The 22,638-nt window shown below is 33.5% G+C and overlaps 3 protein-coding genes across 3 annotated transcripts; 2 read left to right on the top strand and 1 right to left on the bottom strand.

Moving 5' to 3' along the window:
• LOC105171919 (exocyst complex component EXO70A1) lies at positions 3,867 to 6,132 on the top strand. Its single transcript, XM_011093176.2, has one exon. The coding sequence runs from the start codon at positions 4,169 to 4,171 to the stop codon at positions 6,005 to 6,007; it is 1,839 nt and encodes a 612-aa protein (XP_011091478.1). The 5' UTR covers positions 3,867 to 4,168; the 3' UTR covers positions 6,008 to 6,132.
• Positions 8,807 to 12,875, top strand: LOC105171918 (ankyrin repeat-containing protein ITN1). The gene is made up of 4 exons (XM_011093175.2): positions 8,807 to 9,024; positions 9,811 to 10,305; positions 11,003 to 11,412; positions 11,834 to 12,875. Exons 1-4 carry the CDS (start codon positions 9,003 to 9,005, stop codon positions 12,659 to 12,661), a joined length of 1,755 nt encoding a protein of 584 aa, XP_011091477.1. The 5' UTR covers positions 8,807 to 9,002; the 3' UTR covers positions 12,662 to 12,875.
• Positions 15,309 to 21,631, bottom strand: LOC105171917 (ubiquitin-conjugating enzyme E2 7). The gene is made up of 6 exons (XM_011093174.2): positions 21,393 to 21,631; positions 21,171 to 21,273; positions 18,077 to 18,174; positions 17,887 to 17,987; positions 16,112 to 16,189; positions 15,309 to 15,767 (listed from the first exon to the last, which is right to left on the bottom strand). Exons 1-6 carry the CDS (start codon positions 21,439 to 21,441, stop codon positions 15,690 to 15,692), a joined length of 507 nt encoding a protein of 168 aa, XP_011091476.1. The 5' UTR covers positions 21,442 to 21,631; the 3' UTR covers positions 15,309 to 15,689.

Below are 22,638 nucleotides of genomic sequence, written 5' to 3'. Positions count from 1 at the left end.
TCCTCATACCCATTAAGCTTTTTTAGTGATCCAGGAATGACAAAAAAATTCCGGACACACATTGGAGGATCAATCCATTCGAACGTCCCACAATAAGTACCCTGCAATGTCACAATATAACAGTGAAAGTCATATTAATGGCCGTCCAATAAACTGTGGCTTGTTATATACATGTTGCAATTTAATTATGACTATAAATCTTAATAAAAAAATAATAATTAAAAGATACTCAACTAACATTAGAACCTAGGGAACCACGAAATCTCCGTCCAGAACTTGATGTAATCCATAATGTTCTTGTCACAGCATAATAACCACATCGACAAACAACGTCCAAACCACTGCTGGATGTATTATAATTTCGTAGTCATAACAAGAATTTTGCTTAAATTATCGCTACGAAATTATAATAATTAAACTACAACAAAAATATAATTATAACTATGTTTCTTTCACTAGCTTTTTTTATACATTTGTCACTAATTATTTTTAATAATAATTTTATGGATACATATACATATGTTATCATTAGTTCTTGCTAGTTAAATTTAAAGATTGTTTACTAATTAGTTCATTGTTAGTAGAGAGTGAGTCATGTAGTCAAATATACATCTTGTGGAAAGCACGACATTTTATCTACTTGACTTCGACCAACACTAAACAACATTATTCATCAAACGCGACTTTATCCCCATCAGCGTGGCAAAGGCTAACATAACCTCTTGGGAGACGGAGTCTACTTTTTCATTATAAAGTTAGATAAGTTGACTGATTCACTATTTCCAAGTGTTTACTTTATATTATGGGAATTTAATTTTTTATCCTCATACTCGATAGAAATTAATCTTTTTCAATTAAATATAATGTAATTAATACATTTTTTTTAATTTTATCGATCATCCAAATAACTCATATTACAAATTAAATGGAGCCCGAGTCTTTTTTACAAGCACTTCTTTATTAAGAGAGATATTTTGTTTATTAATATTTTAAAAAAATTAGATACATCTAACATAATAAAAAAATGTATATATATATATATATATATATAGTTTTTTGACCAGATGTGTGGTCAACTCACATTGGAGATGGACTTTTAAAGATGGGTATATTATAACGGGCTCTCATGAGGTTTGTTATAATTATAATTATTATTTTATTATTCAAAAATTATAAATATTCTCCCTTGGTATTAACGATCATCCAACAAATACCCGATTCTGACTGCCCATTATTGAAGGATATTTGTTATACATCCATTCATTTTATAGGGTATTTATAATTATTAAAATAACAATAAAATACTTTTAATTATGACAAATTTTAAAAAAATTCATTATAATGTACCTTTTAAATAAAGAACAACACAACATTCTCAACATAGGAGGTGGGCTTTTTTTACAAGTTGAGGGTATCATTTCATTTTGCCTTTTGTTTTAAAGCAAGAGAGATTTTATGTATTAATATTTTTAAAAAAAATAAAATATAATTAAGATGATGTAATATGTGTATTTATAATGGAGGACTTTGAGTCTTGGTATGGGGGAATAAGACAAGTGGGGGTTGACTAGAAAATATGATAGTTTTAAGTTGTGGATGGAGAATTAAGGGCCATTTCTAGATGGCTGCCAAGTCATCCATTCCAGAACTACTTAGTGCTGTTTGACTTAACTTATAAGGTTTTTGCAATTACTTAACATTTATTATTCATTCAAATTTCAATTATAAAGAGGAACAAAAATATAATGTAATGAGGAAGAATTATGATTTTGGTCCCCGTAGTTGACTGCTTATTTATTTTTGGTCCTCATCCTATTGTTATTGACAGTTTTCTTTTCTCAAACTTATCATTTTTTAACATTTTTCGTCCTTACCGTTGATTGAAACGTTAAAATAGACGGAAGTCAGGGTTGGAGGGGAGAAAAACCCCTCTCCGACCTGCTAGTTGGCTGCTTCCTTATGGGACTTCAATAATTCAGTTTTCACTATTTTTGTAAAAGCAGAACTTTTAGTTGAGAAAAATATGACATCTTAAACATAATTTCTGTCGAAACATGAATGTGAATGTGACACAAAATTTGCCTATTGACCAAAACCTGAACAAAGATTTGGCGGTAATTTGATCTCATAAACATTCATAAAAATCTGTCTTTGAAAACATAAATACCATCCAACCAACTTTGTCTGAAAAGAACATCCATCAACAGTCGAGTAATTAAACATCCAACAACAGGCACACCATCCCCATCACTCTCATTTCACTCTACCTCACGAGTCTCCTCGATCCCCTCCATCCTATCCAAAGCCTCAATCATTTCAAGTTCTTTCACTAACCCTAGAAAGTTAAAAAACGAAAATGTTAAATAATTTAAATTACGAGACAAAATATGTATTTAATAGTGCTTAAATGTTAAGTCTCGTGTTGTTAAATTAGTGTTATTGTGCAAATTAAAATTTAAACACCTATTTAATTTTATTATTTATAAGAGTGTTGTAATACATTGAATTAGAAATTCTTCTTATTATAGTTGAAGGGTAGGTCTTAGATTTGATGTACCACTATAACTTTATATTAATCCTTAAGAAGAAAGTATATAAAAGAAAAGAGAGGGAGGAAATGAATTTAGATGAGGTAATTTTACTTTTCCTCATAGTTTTAGGGTTTCTCTTAATTTTATAGTCATTGAACTCATAAATATGCAAAAAAAATTTAGGGTAAATTACAACGATCGTTTCTGAGATTTTGTATAATTACGACTACCCCTTTGTTATTTAAAAAATCATCCATATCTCTCTAATTTTAACGGCCGTCAAATAATTAACCTAATTCGTTAGGTTTTCATCAACTTTTTTTGGTGAACTGACCAAAATACTCTTGTAGATCAAAAATTATAATTTTATTTTATTTTTTAAAAGTTTCTGATTTTTTTATGGCTAAGTGGATAAAAATTGGATAAATTTTTATAATTTTTAAAAAATTTTCATCCACTACGTTCGATTTTTTGTAAGTTTTTAATTTTTAAAAAATATAAAAAAAAATATAGTAAGGACAAAATTGATAATTTCATACCTCAACTAAGGATACATAATTTCATCAAACACTAGGAGATATTTGTAATTTTTCAAATTATTATAATTGTGAAAAATCTTAGGAAATGTCGCTGTAATTTACCCAAAAAAATTATTGTATGTGCATCCCACATGCTAATGTCAGTCCTTTCTGTTATGAATTTTGATTTTTTGTTTTAATTATTGAACGCTCTAAGTCGTATGAACACATATTGCACGGGTGATTTTTAGAGTGTACGGAAATTATAGGATCTTATTATAAAGTATTTAAATAAAATAAAGTCATGAAACTTGTATCCTAAAGAAATTTGTAATGAATTTATTGGATTTTAATAGGTAAACTTTTATAATTATTAAGAACTATTCAAAGACTTTTCCTTGGTGAGGAAGATATTATTTTCACCATATTACAAAGTATTTTTCTGAAAATTCTCCTAACTTGTAAAAGCTCATACAAACTTTTAAATATTAAAGACCCAATAGGAATTTATATTACGAATTATTTTTATTCAAATTAGATTTCATAGAAGGGAATTCATTTAATTATATTAATAGGTGTAAGTGTAATTGAAAGTATCTCACCCTTATAAAGGTAGTTTATTCAAAAAAGATTTGTTTACCCAACAATAAATCATAATAAATTAATTGATGGTAAATATGAATTTTCATTAAATTTTTTTGCTAATATCAACAAATTTGATAATTTTTTGCTAACGGAGAAATCTATTTATTATACAAAAATAAATATCAGAATACTAGATATAATTTTTTAAATTATAAAAAATTTACGTACAATTATACTAAATTACAGCAAATGGTGGTGTAATTATACATTAAAAAAAAAAGGAAAAGAAATTGTCGTTTACATTTGCATGTTGTCAATATCCAAGAGTCAGTCAAATCTAATAGGTCCACAATCCTCAGTCAGCCGTTTTGGAAACTGCGGCCTCTTCTTGCTCTGCTATATTTTAAATTAAACCAACAACTACTACTACTACCACCATATCACCCTCCAGAGTTCAAAACAGCTGAAATTTTCAGCAGATAAACTCCATAATTGTTCACAATCAAGATCGATAACTCAAGGGAGGTTCATCAAATGGAAATCCATGAAATCCCAACAACAACTACGCCCCGCAAAGCCATGCCAAGTCTCATTCATTCATCAAAAACCAATGATGCAAATCAGTTCTCTCCTCCAACAATTTCAACCACGATGCAGGACGTAATCGTAAATGCAGATACCATCATCAGTAAATGGGATCCCAGCAGACCTTCCTTGGAGAAATTCACATCACTCTTCCAAGAAAACCGAGAAGAGGCCGAGGTATTTGTCAAGTGCGTTGGGGACTTGCGCAGAGTGATGCATTTCTTGGTTTCACAGCATGCAGGGTCCAGTCAGCTGGTGCTGGCGAACAAGCTGATGAAAATTGCGATGCAACGGCTTGAGAAGGAGTTGTATCATATCTTGTCGACAAGAAGGGAGTGCTTAAATCCTGAATCAGTTTCCGGGGGATCCTCCTTGTTGTTGAGTAACTCAGATGAGGAAGAAGATGATGATCATGTTGGCTCAGATGGTGTGTCGGATGTGGAACGAGCTTTGTTGGACCTGAAGCTGATTGCTGGAAGCATGATCAGTTTTGGGTACAGCAAGGAGTGCAGCAAGATATACAGAATCACCAGGAAATCGATCGTCGATGAAGAACTCTACCGTCTTGGAATCAGAGGCTACACTGTGTCGCAGATCAGCCGGATGGATCAGGATGCTCTGGAGCATCAAGTCAGGAAGTGGGTCAACACAGCAAAGGTTGCAGTGAGAACACTCTTCCGTGGCGAGAGACTGCTATGCGATCACGTATTTGCTGTCTCTGAGACAATTAAACAAACATGTATCGCTCATACAACAATGGAAGGAGCCATCAACCTGTTCAGATTCCCCGAAACCGTGGCCAAGAGCAAACGATCCCCTGAGAAGATTTTCCTTGTGATGAATCTTTTCGAGACCTTGTCGGAGCTGTGGCCCGAGACCGAATCGATCTTCTCCTACGAACCTCTCTCGCCTATCAAACTTCAAGCTCTTTCCTCTATGCACAAACTCAGTGACGCAGCCCAAACAATCCTCTCCGAGTTCGTCTCATCAATCCAGAAAAACTCATCCAAAACGCCGATCCCCGGTGGTGGGATTCACCCCTTGAACTGTTCGGTGATGAACTACGTATCATTACTGGCAGACAACAGCGGAATCCTCTCCGATATCCTCGCCGACGAGCCCGAAACCGTAGCCCGGTCCCCTTTCCCGGAGTCCTACTTCGACAGCCGGAGCCCAACCTCCCGCGTAGCCAGCCAACTCGCCTGGATCATCCTCGTGCTGCTCTGCAAGCTCGACAGCAAAGCCGAAATCTACAGAGACATCGGACTATCTTACCTCTTCTTAGCGAACAATCTCCAATTCGTGGTCGAGAAAGTCAGCACCAGCGCGCTGAAACTTCTCCTCGGCCAAGACTGGCTATCCAAACTCCAAACAAAAGTGAAACTCTACGCCGGAAACTACGAATCGGTGGCTTGGGCTAAGGTACTCTCATCTCTTCCGGTAGAGACCGAAGAATCGGCCCACAAAATCAAGGAGCATTTCAAGCAATTCAACTCAGCCTTCGAGGCGGAGTACCGCAAACAAAGCTCGTGGGTGGTTCCAGATCCCAAACTCCGGGACGAGATCAAAGTGTCGATAGCAAGAAAACTGGTGCCGGCGTACCGGGAATTCTACGACAGCAACTTGGCGATACTGAGCGGGGAGAAAAACCTGGAAATCTTGGTGAGATTTTCGCCTGATAATTTGGGTAATTACTTGTCGGACTTGTTCGACAGTGGTGTTGTGATTTCCCGGGATTCATCTTTATCATCATCATCATCGCAGTCCGGCTTGTCACGCTGTCTTTGATCCTCTAAATGTGCTAAAATGACATGCACATCATCTATATAGACTTCAACTCTTATTAATGTTGTATGAAAGAGTTCAAATTGTGGCTTTCAAAATTAATCTATGGAATAAAGACTTTCTTATTTTTTAAGGTTCTCTCTTTCTGTGTTTTTCATTCTACATTTGATATGGTTCCAAATTTTTAGGTAAGTTTGGTAGTGTTCATGTAATGGTTACCAAAATAACCAAATACATATAAGTATAATATATAGAGGATGTAACGAATTATTTAAAATAAATTATAAAGCGTCATCACGAAAATAGCCCATCAATTTGAGCTCAAAATTTTCTAAAAACGAACATTGTATTACAATCTAAATGTGTATATAAAAATAAATTATAAAAAAAGTTTTACAATCACATATTTTGATGGTGGAAGCATTGCGTCCCATGCTAAGGGGACCCATTGCAAATTTTATGACTGCTACAATATGATGGTCCAATAGTCGATTTGTCGCTTAAATGTTATGAATTTGAATCTCTCTGAAAATATAAAGTCCATATATTACATAATAGTAATATCTAACTCATAATACTTGATTTAGTGGATGTTCGTGTTAATGGAACTATTACAACTGTTGAGCAATTGAGTTCTTTTTTTTTTTTTCAAAAAAAAAAATCATTCTATGATGATTAAATTCTTTTAGTTGGAATCAATCATCAATGCAGTGAATTCATTCCAACCTAATCTTTAACCATTAAAAGAAAAAGAAACACAATTGCAAGTGTAAGGGTAAATCACATTTTTTGTCCCATAATTTGAGTCAAAATTAATTTTAGTCCTTAAATTTTTTGAAGTATGGTGTTGGTCTATAATTTTTGTAAACTGTTATGATTTTGATCTCCAAACGTTTCGAAGCACGATCGTGGGCCCTAATTTTCACGAATTGTCATGATTTTGGTTCATCCGCTTCCCTTATTCTTAACATTTTTAAACCTCATTTTTTTCAAAGTGGACCAAAATCACAATAAATTATAAAATTTACGGACCAAAATCGCATCTCAAAAACTTTAGGGACCAAAATCAATCTTAGTCCAAAGTATTGGAACCAAAAGTGTAATTTAGCCTAAAGTCCAATCATGTTTGTAGGGATCATGGGCTGGAGATTCCCAATCCTCAAAATATTTGTTAAAGCATGGGCCCTTTCTCCTGTGCCAACCCACATTCCTTGAATGCAGATTTGGAGGACTATTCAAATTGTCTCTTTCGCTCACTCCATCATAAAATTTCATTCTAAATCATCAAATTTAAATTAATTAATATACAATTAAAAAAGCATCATCTATATAATAAATATATTTCTAATATAATTAATTCGGCTCAATCAAACTTGATTTGAATAAAAAAATTTCGATAAAAAAAATCGATGCAGTGATATCACAAACTGATAATTGCGGATGAAAAATATCTTTATTTTTTTATACTACCAGCTGTCTTGACATGCCGTTCCCGTTTGAATATAATAGATAATATTTCATATTTTAAAATATATTATAAATAAGGATAAAATATATAAACTAACACATCATCTATACTATTATTAAAAACAAAAGTGTTATAGACCTAAAGCGACGGTTTTGACAGAGCTATACTAATTTTTTGAGATTTCAAAAATCTCCTGCAATTTATAATATAATTGACTTATTCAACTTTAAGGTTTTATATTAACCTAGGTGCTTAATTAATATATTTTAATTTTAATTCTATTAATATATGTTTTAAATCATTACAGATTATTTCTTATATATACGTAAAACGACGCACCACAACGGCTAGTATTTCTTAAAGAAAAAAAGAAAGAAAGAAAAAGAAAAGAAAAACAATTTTTATGTATTATTAACACAAAAAAAATTGATATAATGGTGTCAAAAATCGTGATTGTGAGTGAAAAGTGCATTTTTTTTATATTAACTAGCCGTAGTGGGAAATCGCTCCTGTGTGCATACAATAAATTATTTTTACAATTTAAAATATATTATAAATAAGAATTAAATATATAAACCAACCAATCACATTTAAAAAAAAAAGGAACAACTTAGTATTATCAACATAGCAAAAGAAATGGAATAGTGGTGCTAAAATGACGTAAAGTCGCTTTTTTAAAAAAAATAATTATAATTAATTTTTAAAATTATCTAAGTAACAGTACAGTTGTCATATTCAAAAATTGATAAGACACCTTTAATTGTCGCTTCGAGAGAGTAAATGGCGTTTATTTAAGGACTTAATACATTTCACCCATGTTGCTAACGAACAAATTACCCCTTATAAAAAAATAATAATTTATCTTTCTATGTTTTTTTAAAACTAAGTAATTTACCTCCCTAGACAAGGATATAGATAGCTTCACTTTAAAAAATACAGAGAGATAAATTATTTTATTTAAAAAAAATTATTTTTTTTTGTAAATAGTAATTTACTCGTTTGTAATATTGCACAAAATTTGGTTCAATTTTTTCTATATTTCAATGGTTAAATGCAATTTAATCCCCTGTGATATAAAAATGAGCAAATACTATCTGTAAAAAAAAAATAGTCCTCTTGTATTTCAAAAAATGAAGCAAATTACCTCACGTTAATGGTTTATATAGAGGATAATTTATTTTATTTTTTAAAATATAGAAAATAATTTGCTATTTTATTTTTTATAGAATGAGTTTTTGGTCGTTTATAGTATAACGAGAGGGTAAATTGCATTTTTCCCTATATTTGAATATAAGTATAGATACAGAGTATAGAAATACAATAATGGAAAAGCTCTCCCCATCAGAGCCAAAGTTTGGGTGGCTTCGCAACACTTTCTCGGCCAGTGTCGTTTAGTTTGCAACTTTTCCTTCCTCTTTCCTCATCAACAGTCACCCCCACTTTCCTCTTCTCTTCGCTTTCTGCATCATATGTCCACAGAATAAGGACTTAAGATATCTCAGCTCTTTGGCTATCTCAGCACAATCAATCATGACCTCACATGTCAAACAAGGTATTGCATACTTTGTTTGTTTGTTTGTTTTTTTTTTTTTTTTTTGTTTACCTGTCCATCTGCACAATTTTGCATCTGTGTGTGTGTGTTTGAAGTTTGGTATGGTGAGCAAATTATCTTGAGCGTAGTTCTTGTAACGATTTTGGGGTGGGTCTACAGGATCTCTTTTGTTTCTTTGATGTTATTCTGAAATATTAGTTCTAAATAAATGAATAAAGTGATGCTTTTGTTGAAGAAATTATTTGAACTGTAGAATTGAATCGTTGAGGTAAATGATACTTTGTGCTATTTAGGATGTGGATTTACCGACGTAGCTGCAGGTGTGTCGACTTCCACTGTTATTAAGTTTGCAGTAAGTGGTTAAAGCGAAAACAAGAAATTATTCGTACTTTTAAATGGAATTGATTGAGAAGTTTTTCAGGGAGGCTTTTTTTTTTCATTTTCTTTGGTTTCGGTTTGATATTAGAACTGCCTGTTGCTAGACATAGCACCCCACCCCCAGATGAAATAAGGAAGGAAAATTAGTTAGTTCATGTTAGTTTTGGTGATGACTGTCTCTAGTATCTATGTTTAATGGTGATCTGCTTCATACTATGATGTGGGAAAGGTATGTAAATTGAAGACTAGGTATACAGGTAAGTGTTTTAGAAAAGAAATTGAATGTTGAGTGTATATACATATATCAGGAAAGTGTCCCCCCCCCCCCCCAAAAAAAAAAAAAAAAAAATGCTTATGAAATCTTAAAAGCATAGTTTATTTTGATCTAACTAATAGACTAAATGACAGATGATGGAGACTTTGAGAAAGTGTTTGTTACTCCAACACCAAACCAAAACCCCTTGGCTGAGCCATCGCCCTCACCATCGCCATCCGCATCTACGGCACCCGCTCTGGTTCTATCAAATTCAGGGAAGCGAATTGACCAAGCTGGAAAAAAGAAGTATGTAAAACAGGTGACTGGCCGACACAATGACACGGAGCTGCATTTGGCAGCTCAAAGGGGTGATCTTGTTGCAGTCAAGCAGATACTTGATGAAATTAATTGCCAAATGGAAGGGAGTTCAAGTGGAGCAGATTTCGATCAGGAAGTTGCCGAGATAAGGGCATCAGTTGTAAATGAAGTAAATGAGTTGGGAGAGACGGCACTGTACACTGCAGCAGAGAGAGGGCATATTGATGTGGTTAAAGAGCTACTCAAGTACTCAAATACTGAAACACTCACTAAGAAGAACAGATCAATGTTTGATCCTCTGCATATAGCTGCATGTCAAGGACATCATGGTGATGATCTTATTTTACCAGATCAGTTCTTATGTTTCTCTATGTCGTATTGCCTTTTTGGTTTTGTATTATCACTCTTGTTCTTAATGGGAAATAGAGGTCATCAAATGAGACCGTTTAGAAGGTTTATTATCAAAGTCTCTTAATATTACACTTAAATGATGAGTATATTGAGAATAAGTCCCTGATGGAAAGTATGACTGAAGTTTGGATTCAGTAACCTATAGAAAGTGGAATATGATTTAGCACCAAGTCAAGTGAAGGAAATGCTATACAGGCATTTATAAAACTGCATGTTATACTGCATGTGCCAGTCTCATGGAAGACATGTTCATACTTCAACCCCATGTAAACTACTGCACTCTGTTTCTTTTCAAGATTCTGTGGGCCTTTATAACATTCTGTATTGGTCATCGGAAGAAAGTGTAAATGTGCCATCTATATGTCTTGGTCAGCACCTACTTGTGAAATTGGGCTAGTGCTTAACTATGTGGAATGTCCTTGAAGTTTACTTATAGATCTGATCATTGTGTCCTGCATATTCTAATTGTTCATCAGAACATGAGACGTTAAAGCTGCATGCATGTGGTTTGAATTTCTCAATTGGTTATCAATCTTATCTAGAGGCTAGGGACATAATCTTTATCACACTTCAGGTTTATGCGCCTGATACTGATGTTCAATTATGTTTTTGTAGCTATTGTCCAAGTGCTATTGGATCATGACCCTGGGTTAATTAAAACAATTGGTCCATCAAATGCAACCCCTCTTATAACTGCAGCTTCTAGAGGGCATAGTGCTGTGGTTAATGAACTTCTGTCAAAGGATTGCAGCTTATTAGAAATTTCACGGTCAAATGGAAAAAATGCATTGCACTTAGCAGCTAGACAAGGGCATGTGGACATTGTCAAAGCATTGCTCGACAAAGATCCACAGTTGGCTAGAAGGACAGACAAGAAAGGGCAGACAGCATTGCATATGGCCGTGAAAGGGGTTAACTCTGAGGTTGTTAAATTGCTCCTAGAAGCTGATGCAGCTATTGTGATGCTGCCTGACAAATTTGGCAATACAGCTTTACATATAGCGACAAGGAAAAAGAGAGCAGAGGTATGGTTTGTATCTTCTATTATCTGATATCCTGTTGCAGTACAATTGATTTTGAAGCCATCACTATAAGAATATGCAGATGCTGATATGACAGAGCTGCACTTGAGATCCTAAAAGATGGCTATTAACTATTTTCTTATGATATATTTTTTTTCTGACTTATTGAAGCTTTAGCAAAAGCTTAAAACTTGAGTGAGGAGAACCTCTCCTGCCATGTTCTCTATGATATTTTAACCCCCACATATATGAACTAAACTATGATTAAAAAATATGTTCCATTGCTTTTCCATTGTATGATGGGTTCTTTCATTTCAGTGGTCATGCTGGTTGCTCTGTTATCCCTACCCTTATGTATATATTTATTTTTTGCTCCATCTGCTGTAATTTACATTAACCTTTGGTGATCTTTTATTCCTTACAGATAGTTAGTGAGTTGTTACGCCTGCCTGATACCAATGTGAATGCACTGAACCGGGATCACAAAACAGCTCTTGACATTGCAGAAGATCTTCCCCTCTCAGAAGAATCATCAGAGATAAGGGAGTGCCTTTGCCGTTATGGTGCTGTTAGAGCTAACGAATTGAATCAACCAAGGGACGAGCTGCGGAAAACTGTTACACAAATTAAAAAAGACGTTCACATTCAGCTTGAGCAAACAAAGAGAACGAACAAAAATGTCCATGGAATCGCGAAAGAGCTGAGAAAACTCCATCGAGAAGGTATTAACAATGCCACCAACTCCGTGACGGTGGTTGCGGTCCTGTTCGCTACGGTTGCCTTTGCAGCTATTTTTACGGTGCCTGGTGGGGATGATGACAATGGAATGGCTGTGGTAGTGAGTAGTGCTTCCTTTAAAATCTTCTTCATCTTCAACGCCATTGCACTTTTTACCTCCCTCGCTGTCGTTGTAGTCCAGATTACATTGGTTAGAGGCGAGACTAAGGCTGAACGACGTGTAGTAGAAGTTATCAACAAACTGATGTGGTTGGCTTCTGTATGTACTTCTGTGGCATTCATGGCGTCGTCTTACATAGTTGTCGGTCGTAAACATAAGTGGTCTGCTATACTGGTCACAGTCGTTGGAGGAGTTATAATGGCCGGGGTTCTTGGAACCATGACTTATTACGTGGTGAAGTCAAAGAGGACGAGATCCATGAGGAAGAGGGAGAAACATGCTAGGAGTGGCTCAAACTCATGGCATCACTCTGAATTTTCCGACTCAGATATCGACAAGATTTATGCCCTCTAAGGTAATGTCATGGCTCAAGTAGAGGGACATCAGATTGCTAAGTAACTGGAGCGATCATAACATGTCATAGATTATTTACGAGTTCAACCACAATTCCTGCCTTGTAAACTTGGGTGATAAAGTTTATCTATGTATGAAAGCACTTGCACTGGGCACCTTTGGTTCAAGAGGCTGGGCGCAATTAATAAAATACTGCACCTTATCTTGTTTTATAGTCGCTTTCTCTGGAATTTGATATGTGATTACAGGCGGGTTCTGTCTGTTTGTTCTGTTATTAGTAATCGAAGCATACTGGATGCATCTGCTTTATTTAAAAAACTAAGAGGGTGTCTGGCTAAGCTTTTCCAAAACATCTATAAGCTCCTACATCTTATAAGATGTTTTAGGAGCTTATAAGATGTTGGATCTTATTATAAAAATAAGTTCCTAATGTGTTTAGATAAAATAAGATGTTAAAGCTTTTAAGATGTGAAAATATCTTATAAGATGTTATAGTGTTCGACATATTAAGGTTTTTAATTGGGCAAATGACTAAAATGGGCATGATACCGTTAGACTCAAATAAGTTGTTATTTCTTGACTACAATAAAAAAAAATGACAAATTATTATCTAAACTCTTGAATAAAATAACATATGTGCATTCATGCTAGTCAAATATTTAGATATATAATTGATATTTTTTTATTAATGGAATAATTATTTCTAATCATATAATTTATAATATTTTGAATTTATATTTTTCAGTAAATATAATATCAATAACAATCTTATTTTTATTTAGTTATAATAATTTATTATTAAATAATAAAGTATTTTCTCTTTTTCGAATATTTAAAAAAATTAAATAGCAAAAAAAATTCCTACAAAGAGAGTGTGTTTTTGTGTGTGTATATGTGTGTGTGGGTGTGAGAGAGAGAGAGAGAAAGAAAGTGAGGAGAGTGTGTGTGGGTGTATAAGAGAGAGAGTGTGTAACTATATGAATGGGAATATTTTTATTTTATAATATATTAATTTTATTTAACGTATAAGATTTTATAGAAGAAATTAAAAAAATTAACTTTTTTTTTAAAGGAATTTATAAAATTCAAAACATCTTATTTTAAGATGTTATAAGCTCTTTAAAAAAAATAATCAAACAAATACTTAGAGTTCATAAAACTCAAACATCTTATAAGATGCTAGGAGCTTATAAGTTTAGCGAAACACCCTCTAATGCCTATATGATCGGGTACATAAGTAGTTCACATAGTCAAAGTTGCACAAATGGAATCGTTGATTCCATTTGAAATGTGAAATGGACCATAAAATTTACAGTTCCTCGTAATTAATCTCGAAATATACTGGTAATGTAAGGATAATTTATGAAGATCATGTTAGAACTATATCCTGGGCTCCAAACTTGCTGGTAGCTTTTATTCTGCCATCCATTTTGGGACGTGACAATCCTGTCTCGATACTCTTGAAACCCTAATATGTATGAATTCATCGTAACTGTACAATCATCTTATGTGAAATCATACAATTGAAAAAGTCTATCGTAATCAACCTTATGCTTAAGTGCAGTTTTGGTATGTTCAAAATTCTATCTTGATTTATACGCCAACATATATTAAATATTTTTTCAAATAAAAAAAGTAATATAGATTTCATAATTCATATGTACATCATCATATTGAATATAATAGAAAATCTAATCCACTAATAACAAACACCTAATATCAAGTCAAGTACATTGCCCTAGAATTGCGATTATTGGATTGGATTGGACGTCCCGCCCAAATTGTATTAGTAACTTTTATTTTTATTTCTCTCCCTTTTCAACCTCCACATCCCTTTTCTTCTCTCATTTTTTCTTTTTAATATTTTCTCACAACTTCCTTATATTTTTTTGAATATTTTTTTCTCTATCTACGTACATTTAAGTGTGCCACATATATTGAACAATTATATATTAATCCAAATAATAAACAATGTATCTTTAATATTTATTAGTATCCCCACTATTATACAACAAAATAAACACTGTTATAAATATGGAATAATCCCATCACTCATTTTATCCAACGTTTATTTACTCTAAACGATCACCCATTATCCCATACATAAAAGTAAACGAGTCCTAAATGAACATAGGCAATAATTAAGTTCTTGAACAGTCGTCCTCCACATAGAAACGACTCGAAAAGTCCATGGAGTTTACTTCTAAAGCCCTTTAAAACTAGAACTTACACGTGAAAGAATAGAATGATGGGCTATGCAGTTCAATCTACCATTACAGTCCAGAAAGCACACAGCCATCTCTATAGCACTAAGAACTACTTGTGCACTAGAGTGTTAATATACTTCATGAGTATAGTGCTAACAGAGCATCAGTTCAGTACTTGAAAACAGTCGTAGACCAGAAGATGAAATGAGGAAGGTCTGCTGTAGGATAACGAGATACAGCTTTCAATGGACTTCCAATATGCAACGATGCGTAATTTCAAAGCATATAAAAATCTTACACATTGAGACAATATACTCATCACAGTTCAAGGACAACAATACAGTACAAGATAGAAACAAGAGCATGATTAGCCCACCCTCTGCATATAACAAAGAAGCCAAGACGGTGGCCCTCATGGAAAACCTGCTCATTGTACAATGAAGAAATAATGATATATCCTTAGTAATTTGAAACAACGGATGCCACATTGATGAAATATACACGCTGTAAAACAGTATATAAAAGGAAAAAAGAAAACTTGTAGTCAACAATTACATAGTCTAAGGGCAGCAAAGGGCGACCACCAGCAGTCAAAAACAATATCCCCACAGACGTTCATTGTTCATGAGCCGGGTTCTACTTAAACGACTTTAACAGAATAGGCAGAAACACAAAGAAGCATTTGGAGAACATAAGATATGATCATTATAAAATTGTACTGTTTGCACAAGTTGGTAACTCAAAGGAAGCCAAATTCTTCAAGTTGACACCAGATTCTTTTTTCTTTTGGAAAATAGCTTGAGGCAGCATCCGCGTTTTGTTTACAGCATTTCTTGTGACCGTCTTACACAACGACTAACTTTCTTCTTGAAATCATCCCTCCGTTCTCTCCATTCCTTCTGCAACAATCAAAGAGAAAACACAGGAAACTGTGATCAACTTAAGGACTCCAGAACCCAGACGCTGAAAAATTCACATGCTATTGGTAAACGGAACACGATTAGAAAATCCCAATATAATTGATAAATTGACTTTTTAGAAACCAATGACTTGGCTGGAAAAGCAGAGCATTGTATAGCTGAAAATTCAAGCATAATATCATCTAAAAAATGATCAGGTTCATTTATGTATCATGGAGGAGCCAAAACCTGTTCTTAAATTGAAAAGTCAAAGAAAAGGAAAGAATAAACAGAAAATCGATAATCAAATAAAACACAATAGGATCTTATGCATTTGCACTTACAGCAGCTTCAACATTAGCAGGAGACTCATCATTAGGACTTGAGAGCATTGATATGATGCTTAGAACTATACTCTCCACCTGAAAATGAAAATCCTTTAGATAAACCTATGTCTTACATATCATGAACCTTGGCCACAAACATACGCACTGCAGAATACTTTATGGCAATTGTGGATTAAGGCATACACTTGGACACCGTAAGAGAAAAATACTTGCACATGCACACGCGCATACACAGAACCTCCTTCAGACATCAACAAACCACTGGAATCTAAAAAGAAAAGGTAACAAAGAGATAAATCGAGAAGAAATAAATAATCCATAAACCAAAATCCATTTCACGTCAAAGTTCACAACCCAGTGAGCCATGCTAGTCCGACCAACAAGCTGAACATAAACAAATGAATTAGTCAAGACTTCCCCTATCTGAAACTCTTACCATCAATCTATTTGTTGCAACAGCAACTACCACAATAAGCATAAAACCTAAGCGTGATTCTAACCCCAAGAGACCATAAAATTGCCCTGTACCAGAATCTTGCAGATTATGTAAATTGACAAAGATTAATTGCAGCTTGAATGATCAAATCTTTCAGTAATGACTATTAACGATTTCCCTATCTGAAACTCATCACTATAAATCACATCTATCTGTTTCATCAGCAATTAGTGTAGTAAACACAAGACTTAAGCTCAAAATGAACTGTCCTTGAACATGAAAATGACCTATAGCGAAATCTAGTCGATGACTTACTTTTGGTTAAAAGATAAATTAGCATTTTGATATGATGGCTTAATGGGCTTCTCCAAAAACAACTTTCCTCTTGAACACACAATTTCCTTCAGTAGAAACAAATATTGTAGAGCTTTCATGATTTATGATACTTTCTTGCAGCATAAATGATATTTAGTAGAATGCAAAATAATGCAATAGGGATCTCAACTAAGTGCTCAACAACAGCGGGGGATATCAAAAAGAACCATGGTTCGTATTCGTGCATTTTCAAAGAAAAACCTGACAATGCATCATGTACATGGGAAATTATTTGAATTTTCATCCACCAGCGTGACAATCCAAAACCATCAATTTCTCCAATTATTTTAGCTTCATCAAATTGTTTACTACAAATGCCTTTATAATTTCTAATAGAAGAAATGATGATATATATGAAAAAAAGACCTTATCAAGTAGATCAAATATGAGAAACATTCAAGTGCCATCCTTAATTCAACCCCTACATCAGATACTAAGACTCATAACCAGTAACCAAACAGACGATTCAGAATATGTCTCCCTTTTCCTCTCTTCTGGCTGGTGAAGAACACTGAAAATTTTGACTCATTCCCACACTCTGGATGGTCCTTAAGTCAATCTTCTAAAATGTCGTTTCCTGATATCTATTGTTTCCATTCTTTTACATCTAAAAGAATTTATCATATGCATTTATACAAGGAAAAAGAAACCCAAAAAAGAAGGATATCAACCCAAAGTCACCAAATGCCTGCGACAGAAAGCAATAACCAAAACTTTTACAGGTTAATTTAGTTGTTCACATGGAGATTCTAGAAATTAGACTAGAAAATCTAAATATTAAAATGCGAAGTTTTACTCAACTGAATTACAAGATAAATAAGGTTTACAAAGTTTACAAAATTAATAGAGCACCACTATTTAATAGAGAATTTTGATCAGACAGGGTACTGGAAGTCTTGGACTAGAATAACCCACTGATATAACAGGAAATCTGATAAGGCAAACTTATTCATGATCATACCGTGTGAACGGGTGACCATCGCTCACTAGCAAGCTCATAGCCATTTGGATCATCTCCTGGGGGATGAAGAATTGAAATGCAGACCTTCCCATCTGGGTAAACTGCAAATCATGTGAATTCTCAAATTAATAGATCAAAAAGTGACAATGAAGAGTATCAAGCCAGTGGAGAATTAAAAAAGATCACAAACCATTAGGATGCCAAATCTCAGAAGTAAATCTCACTGTTGGAGGACTGTTTGGGTAATTTGGAGGGAAGCTCATAATAGCATTGAAGAAACCTCCTTCACTGCATTCAGAATATTAGAAGCATAACATCAAAACCGAGACCAATGAAATATGTTTCAAACCTAGAAACCACTGTAAGAATGCAAGAGTGAAAAGCCCAATCAGGTTGAAACATGTATAATAAAGTACACAGTTCTTTAAGCTCAATCTGGTCAGCAAAATGTGTTTCCCTCCCATATCACTTACTTGCCCCCCCTCCCCGTTTCTCACACAACCATTAACACACATATGTATGTATATATACATATATAGTTGTATGTGTATTATATATCTGTCCTAAAAACTTATAGATATGCCGCATATTGCATCCAGCCAATATTTATAATTAATTTTACTTGTGAGAAAGACATGCCACTGTTCATACCAATTATTGTAAGACCTGCAGAGAAGTATAACTGCAATATTATTTAATCAATCTCTCCTGTCCAGGAGGGGCACACTTGTTCAAGGCACATGGCATATCATGATGCGAAGGTGCTCCAGAGCCATGGAACGTGGCGTTGCGCATGCCTGTTTGAAGCATGGCGCATATTTGCAGAAATAATGTATATATTTATACCCTTACTATTTCTACCAAAGTCGGCAGGGTCAAAAATAGCTTTTTAATTTTTTAGCCTAAAGTTCCATGAAAAAGCAAATTATAATCAGAAGTTGGCAAGAAAAATTACAAATTTATTTATTTAGAAAAATATTTTATATGATAGCAAGAAATTGAATTATGACATCAAATAATAGCAATAAATAACATCATATAAGGTAATCTGCAATTTACTAGAATTCCAGGCGAAAGAACACAAATATGAGGTGGAACTACTATCTTTGACACAAAAGAAAGGACCAAAAAGAAGCACATGTAGAAAGAGAAGGCAGTAGTATCAGGGAAAAAAGAAGAAAGGAAGAAAGAAAAATAACAAAGACGACATCACCAGAAGAGGCTGAAGAAAAATGTAATTGCTTGAAAGAAACTAGCTTAAACTAGGGTTTCTTCCTTCAGCCTTTTTTTTTTATAAACCCAGCCCAGGTCTTCAGCCAGGCGAGCATCCGCCCCAGAAAAAGGAGCCTAGCACGCACCATGGCTGCATCAGGCAAAAGCCCAGAGCCATCCTTTGAGAATGGTGTTGGGCTCTTGCATTTTACATCATGCCCCTCGATGCGCCATTTATAACTATGAATAGTATAGGGCCAAGCAGCCCCATTTTTAATGGTTTTTTACTTTTACTTTGTTATCATTTTCAGTAGTAACCACACACAGTTGGGGGACCTTTTGTCATCTCTAGCTCAATTAATTGCAATAGGGTTAACATGTCTTTTATTGTAAAAATTTATCCTCTTCCAATATGAACTGAATGTTGGTGCTATAAAAGATTTAAACAAGCAGCATTAACCAAATTGAGAAAGTAATGCCTACGAAGAGATTGACTAGCTCCGACCTTGGAGATTCTCTTTTATAGAACAGGAATAAATTTCAAGCATTAATTGAATATCACAAAAGGATGTGATATGCTTAGGTAATGAATCTCCAATCAACATATCATTCTTTGACACCAAAAAATGAGGAAAATAGGCAACCATTAATTTGATCTGCATTACTAACACAAAAGTGCCAACTGGTCTGGAACGCAACATAATTCTACTTATAAAACAGTGACTAACAGTTGTATCATAAGACTACCAAATACTTATTAGTAATAATATTGTTAGAATAATAACATTTGTTCATTAACTTTTAAACAGAAAAACATTTTTTACAGCAAAAGTATGGTAATTCTAGTGGTTGAAGTCTGATCTTGCTAACCAAATATTTCTCATAATAAATTCGAATGTAGTATGTACAAGTGTGAACACTTCATTAGTCAATGGCTGATCCTCTCATCCCACCGAATGCAAGTGTTATTTTTGTCTCCGCGTTTCATTTTAAAAATGCCAACTAATTCAAAATTATTTTTTGTCTCCATGCTTCATTTTTAAAAACGCCAACTAATTCAAAATTATTTTTTGTCTCCACGCTTAATGCCAACTAATTCAAAATTATTTTTTGTCTCCATGCTTAACGCCAACTAATTCAAAATTATTTTTTGTCTCCACGCTTCATTTTTAAAAATGCCAACTAATTCAAAATTATTTTTTGTCTCCACGCTTCATTTTTAAAAATGCCAACTAATTCAAAATTATTTTTTGTCTCCACGCTTCATTTTTAAAAATGCCAACTAATTCAAAATTATTTTTTGTCTCCACGCTTCATTTTTAAAAATGCCAACTAATTCAAAATTATTTTTTGTCTCCACGCTTCATTTTTAAAAATGCCAACTAATTCAAAATTATTTTTTGTCTCCACGCTTAACACCAACTAATTCAAAATTTCTTATGCTATCGAATATTCAACACTTTCAAACTCAATAAATGATGGAATCTAGATTCACCTACTAGGGCAAGAGATAAGTATCAACATTAAATGGCTAGCCCAACAGCGGAGGGTAAACCTAAAGTCATAAGGAATTACGCCAAAATCATTGTGGTTTTAATACGTAGATGACCAGGAAGATGCAAACAGACAAAGAGAATCAACTTCAAATAACCATAAAAAAGTTTTCACTGAATTGGGTCCTTCACTCAACGTGAGCGAACGCAATCAGCACCTAATTTCTCGAACCGCGGGCAGCTCAGACAGAACCCCAGCAAACCCTCACTAATACTTCATAATGCCATGCAAGGAATGATAGCTTTCTAATACAGCAAAACCTCTGCCACATTGCAAACAAAACCAGCACCACCAGAAACATACACATAATTAATCTCATAAGAAGAGTTCAAAAAAAAAAAACAACAAGATGAAATTACAGAAGCAAAAATCAAAAACAGCAAAAGCAAACCCTTCACATCAAAACCAAAATTGACACAGAAGAAAACAAATTCAACAATTAAAAACACAACGAAATAAAGATTCATCCAATAAAGAAAGAAAACTCATACACAAAAATAACAAAAAGATACACTCACTATAGCGTATCAGGTGGCCCAATTATAGTAACACTCCATTCAAACAGGTTGCTTTCATCCAGCAAACCAGCCGAAAATCCATCCACTGGGTTTTTGCACAGATCTGAGTATAACAAGCATAGATCATTAAAACCCACAAGATTTAACTCAAACCTAAAAATAAAAAATAAAAAAAGACAAAACCCGTTTTAACCTCAAGAAAATCAAAATGGGTAAAAGTACCTTTGAGCTGTTTCTGAAGAAGGAGGCTAGCTTGCGAGGGTGAAGCCATGGGCAAGAAAAATCAAGAGTTTAAAGGAAATTCTAAGGAAAGATGAAAGAGATTGGAAAGAGGCGGAGGCAAGAAATGATATACAGAGTTATATGAGGCAGAGAGGAAAAGGAGTTGATGTTATAAGAGAGTAATGCTATTATTAGTCGGCGGTTCCTCTCTCCCTCTCTCTCTCTCTCTCTTTCTCTTCTTTTTTTCTCTTTTTGTTCCTACTTTTGGTTTTGGACTCCAACCAGGTTTATATCCGGGTCGGGTCACCTCTACCCTACCCATTTTATCTATCCGAAATTACGGGTTTTATATTCAAGTGCCGTAGAAAGTTGTAAGTAATCAACAGTCAAAATTGTGAGTATTTTAAAGTAAAGTTAAAAATAAAAAAAAATTGAAGTTTGAGTGTTTGAAAAAACAGCTTCATATTAATAATTTTACTAATAAATTATAAAAGTTGGTGAGAAATTACTAATAACTTTCGACGTAAATAAACTCCATTTAAATAATTCAAAAATATAAACTATATTATTTGCTTCTGTAAGGTGTTTTTCTTTATTTTTTATAAATAGAAAAAGCAAAATAATGTGTGTGTTATTTTAGTATTTTGGTACGTTTGATTTTGTGTTTTGTATTAACGTAAGTTAAAAAAATATTATATTGTGAATTTTATAAAAATATATTTGATCGACGGTGAAAACATGAAAGCAGATATAACTATATTTTTTGTTTAAATAAAAATATACATTGATTTGACCCTATTAATATTAATTTTTTTAGCCAAATGAAAAATATAAATTTAACACATTTAACAACATAAAATGCAATCACATATTTTTAGTTCGTGTAAAAATCTATGCAAAATCAAAAATGCATATTCCAATTGAAAATTGGGAAAATGAAAAAAAAAAGAAAAAACAAATTTATACTTAGTTTCTCATGAAGTTAAAAACCCTTTATATTATAGATGTGGTGTTTACATGTTAAACGATACAATATAATTTAAAATAGAAAATTCAATCAGCAAATGGTTTCTATTGTGCTATTAAAAACGTTTCGACTAATAATATTATCAGTATAATGTCTAGTATTTGTTACTCTATACACACACGTATATGTGTATGCGTAGTAAAAAAATTTAAATAATAATTTTTAATATTATCACTAATTATATATTTTAAATGATAGGAATTTATATTTCATTGCAAT

The sequence above is a fragment of the Sesamum indicum genome, linkage group LG10 (genome assembly GCF_000512975.1).
Source record: "Sesamum indicum cultivar Zhongzhi No. 13 linkage group LG10, S_indicum_v1.0, whole genome shotgun sequence".
Taxonomy (NCBI): domain Eukaryota; kingdom Viridiplantae; phylum Streptophyta; class Magnoliopsida; order Lamiales; family Pedaliaceae; genus Sesamum; species Sesamum indicum.
The sequence above is the reverse complement of the archived record's forward strand: the minus strand, read 5'-3'. Positions and strand labels throughout refer to the sequence as shown.